General features: G+C 43.0%; 1 protein-coding gene across 1 annotated transcript in view; it reads right to left on the bottom strand.

Annotated features, from left to right (window-relative positions):
* Positions 1-901: 901 nt before the first annotated feature.
* Positions 902-4,588, bottom strand: part of MRAP2 (melanocortin 2 receptor accessory protein 2) — a 33,921-nt gene continuing 30,234 nt past the window's right edge. Inside the window, exon 4 of the mRNA XM_019652472.1 lies at positions 902-1,332. Coding sequence (XP_019508017.1) covers positions 939-1,332 — 394 coding nt within the window. The 3' untranslated portion in view covers positions 902-938. The remainder of the gene's footprint in view (positions 1,333-4,588) is intronic.

Genomic DNA, 4,588 nt, shown 5'->3' with positions numbered 1-4,588 from the left:
CAAAAAAGGCCCAAATATGTTTAAAGGCATAAAAATTTAGCTTAATCATTTCTCTTCTAAGGGGACTCTCTTTTTTGTCTTTCTCTCTGTCTCTCTGTCTCTNTTCTGGCAGGCACCATTGCTCCTTTGTTGAGTCTTCATCCCACCCAGCTGGCAGGCGCAAGTGGGCACCATCTTTTTTAGGTCTCCATCAACCTGGTTAACACTGTTCACCCTGCCCTGGTGATTCCCTGAGACCCCACCCAACTGTTGCACCCAGCCCAAACCACTTCCAGAGGCTTTTCCACACAAGCAGCCTACATCAGCTCATGCTGAAGACTTTTCAAAAATCTTTCAAAGGTCCACAAGTCCTAAACAAGCAGCAGCTGGCCTCGGCATACCCTGTACCTCTTACTAAGCAACCCCAAGCCCAGCACAAGCATCAACCAGTCTTAACTTGCACTCTAACTCCCATCAGGTGGCCCCAAGCCTGGCATAAGCTGTGGTCAGCGTTTGCTTGGAACATAGCTTCAACTAAGCAGCCACAAAGCGCAGCACAATTGGTGACTGGCCTCAGCTCACATGATGGTGACCACCAACGGGTTCCAAGCCCGGCACTAGGGGAAACCAGCCTTGGCTCACAGCATAGCCTCTCCCAAGCGCCTCCAAGACCAAAGCGGCACAGATCACTTTGCAGCTCCTACCAGGTGGCCTCAAGCTGGGCACAAATGGCAGCTGATCTTGGCCTACATCACAGTCTCTCCTAAGAGGTACCAGGACAAATACATCTGGGGGCTGGATTCAGACCACACCAGAGCACCCCCAACCAGCTCCACAAAAACACACCCAAAGCATGGACTGAACTGGCACCAGAGCCCCACTAACTCAATTCCCATTCCGTTAGGTCAGCTTCCGNCAGACACAACATTTTCAGGGAGACAATTTACAGAGCATGTTTCTCAACCCAGGTCTTGATTTGAGGTCTGGGAAACTGGCTTATTTTCTAGAACAATAGGTGGTTCTGAAATCAGAAGGTCATCGTCCCCAAAGGAGGAGTTCTGGTCCGTGTTCACGAAGTTGGGGATGTCAAATTTCATGAGCCTGTTCAGCTCCTCCTCCGGTCGCCCGCCGCTTCTGATGGCTTCCTGGAGTTGAACATCACTGTCAAGGGCTGTGGTCTGGTGACAAGCTTTGGCCCTGTCCGAGTGTTCCACCTCATTGATGTAGCAGTGAAAGAGAGACCTGGATTCCTCATTGCCCTGCCGAGAAAACACCTTATCCGGCTCCAGCGGTCTTCCAAAGTCTGACACAAAGCTGTTCATTCTGAATCTCTTCTCTGAAGATTCTGAATTGCTGTCAAGAAAAGGGAAATAAAAGATTGCTTACACTCCAGCTCATTCTCCTGCAGGATGGTGGTTTTGGGCATGCGGGGCAGGCTGGCATATTTCCACTCAGCACATACTTAGTGCACATCCCTGTACAGAGTGTGCCAATATCAGGACTGGGAGACATCACTTCTGAACATGTACAATTAAAACCCAGGCAAACGCCTCAAGGGGAGCACCCCTGGAAAGTGACACCTTGTTGAGGAATTTCCTGATATTCTACATCATACACCAGTGTTTCTCAGTGGGACTGTTGGATCATCTGCGTCAGAATTACTTCAAGTGCTTCTTAAAACGCAGAAGCCTGAGTTGCAGACCCTCAGAATCTCCAGAGGTAGAGAGAGCCCAGTAATCTGCATTTTTATAGAATCCCCCAGGAGCACTACACATGCTCAAGTTTAGAACCACTGATCTACATCAGGCCAGCCTGAACAGCAATGTTGTCTGACAGAGATGAGTTTCATATTCATCGAAGAACTGTCATATCCATTTATCTCACTCAATTCCCCAAAACTGACGATTGCAGTCACTTAGGGCAAGAATAACTAGTCAATGTGCAAATGCAGAAACTAAGGTAAGGGGCCCACTTGAGTCACACAACCAGTTAGTGATAGGAGTGGGAATAAAACCCAGATTCCTAATCTCTTGTTTCATTTAGTGTGGAACAAATTAGCAATTCAATGGTAATAAATCAATGAATGAATTAATTAAATAACTCAATAAGTCCCTCAACTGCATGAAAGAAAGAGCATGGGCAAGTTGAATAACCTGGTGTCCCATGTACTAATCCCCATCCTTCCCAGATTTATATAAAGTCACATTTATAAAAGGTGGTGACTCCTTAAGGGCACAAATTATGTCTGAACACGTTTTCAAATCCAGAACAGAACCAAGCAAAAACTAGGCTCTTGAGTCTGTGTTCACAAGTGTGTAATATTCTCAATGACTTCAGTTCTTAAACCTCTTCCTTTCCATCCCATCACTTAGGTTAAAGTGGTGATGACCAAATTCTCATAGCGTGGGAGGAGTACAGATTCAATTTACAGGTCTGGAAAATCCTACTGTGATCACCTGGGTAGTATCAGACAAGGAATTCCTCTCAGAAGCTTGAGTTTTTCCTTTTTAGTGGTAAGTCTGGTGAAAAAATCTCACTGCCCGCTGAGCAAATGTGATGTGAAGATCACTGATTTACATGAGTACAACATTCAGTAGGGTCATGTATTCAGAATTCAGAGAAAAATCACTTTAGAGAGACTTAATGACTTCTGCTCTAATGCAAATTTAAGTGGTCTTGTCTTTTAGTAGGTGACTTGCTTTCCTTAATTGTCACTTCATTCAGGTTTAAAACATGTTTGAGAACAGAGCTGTGTCAGCAACCTGTGACCTAAAATGTTACCTGGCAACAAGAAGGGCTTAACACATTTGGGGAAAAAAAAAACACCATGATTAAGGTTGCTGGGGCCCACACCATTCCCCAGCGGCAGGGCTGAGGAGCTCTGAGTAACAGCTTTTCTGCCTGTGTGGAGCACCAGCTGAGTGTGAAAACACACCCCATAACCCATCTGTGTGCAGCAGCTCTTCCATAACACAGGCTGCATTTTCTCAGGATTGAGAACTGGGTCCACTGACCACCCTTGCTAAAGAACAGAGGCACAGGAGCCCAGTTTGTCCCCTCCCCGGGGCAGAGCCAAGGCAGTAGACATTCAGGCCCCGCTGCCATGGCCCCCTGCCCACCCCACTGCCACTGACACATTCTCCCAGTCATCTCTTCGTGTGATAACAGTTTAATTGGCCTGATTCTGCCTCCACGAGAACAAGGGAAAAGCTAATCTGTGTACTCTTAGACTCTGGTCAACATTAACATTTTATTCTCCTTTTCTTTCCTGGACTTGTATATGAATACCTGTGATCATGGACACAGCTTGCTTAGTGCAGTTTCTAGTCATCCTACCATTTGGGTAAAATCTTTGTACTGAAATCCATAGCTCTTAAGTATAAAATTCAATGTGTTTTTATTAATCTATATACCTATGTAACTATCGCCCTCAATCAAGATACACTGAATATTTCCTTTATTCTTCCATTCAATTTCCACCCTGTTAGGTAACACTGCTGTGATCTCTATTTCCATTGATGAGCTTTGCCTGTTCTTTAATGTCCAGTCCAATTCCACTTCCAATAGGCAATCTGTTTTGATTTTTATCACCACAGGCTAATTTAGCCTGTTCTTAAAATTCATGCAAATGGAATCACACAATTTATAGCCTTTTGTGCCTTCATTCTTTTGCTCAGCACCACGTTTTTGAGATTTATCCACGCTGTTGCATGTAACAAGTTTGTCCTTGTGCTTGGTCGGTGTAATTCCATTGTATAAATACAATACAATTTGTTCATTCATTTTCTTGTTAAGGGGCATTTGGGTTGTCTCCAGTTTGGGGCTGTTGTGAGTAAAACTGCTATGAACATTCTTGAAAAGTCTCTTTGTAGATATATGTTTTTATTGCTCTTGAGTACATGCCTAAGAGTAGAATTACTGGGTCACGTAGTAGGTGTGCTTAACTTTTTAAGAAACCACGAAGAGTTTTCCAAGGTGGTTGTGCCGTTTTACACCCTCACCACAGGGTATGAGAATAGAGTTGCTCCACATCCTTGTCAACATGAGGTGTTGTCAGTCTTTTTAATGTTAGCCATTCTCATGGGAGTGAAATGGAATCTCATTGTGATTTTAATGTGCATTTCTGTGATGTCTAATATATCAAGCATCTTTTCGTGTGCTTATTGGTTATTGGATTATCTTCTTTTATGAAGTGTTTTATGAGTCTTTTACTCATGTTTAAAATTGGGTTGTTTGTTTTTGGGTACTGATTTGTAGAAGTTTGGTAACATATTCTGAATACAGGTTCTTTGTCAGATATATGTATTCCAAACATTTTCTCTTGGGTTGTGTAATATATTCCGAATACAAGTCTTTTGTTAGATACATGCTTTGCAAACATTTTCTCTTCAACTGTGACTTACATTTTCATTTCCTTAAAGATGTCTTTTAATGAACAGAAGCTTTAAATTTCAGTTAAGTTCAATTTATTAACTTTTTTCTTTTGGGTTTATTGCTTTTATATCCTCTTTAAGAAATAACTCCCAACTCTAAAATCACAAAGATATCCTGGTTCTTCTAAAACCATACTGTCCAATACAGTAGCCACTTGCCACAAGTGACTATTTAA

The sequence above is a fragment of the Hipposideros armiger genome, unplaced genomic scaffold, assembly GCF_001890085.2.
Source record: "Hipposideros armiger isolate ML-2016 unplaced genomic scaffold, ASM189008v1 scaffold_180, whole genome shotgun sequence".
In the NCBI taxonomy this organism is placed as follows: domain Eukaryota; kingdom Metazoa; phylum Chordata; class Mammalia; order Chiroptera; family Hipposideridae; genus Hipposideros; species Hipposideros armiger.
The sequence above is the reverse complement of the archived record's forward strand: the minus strand, read 5'-3'. Positions and strand labels throughout refer to the sequence as shown.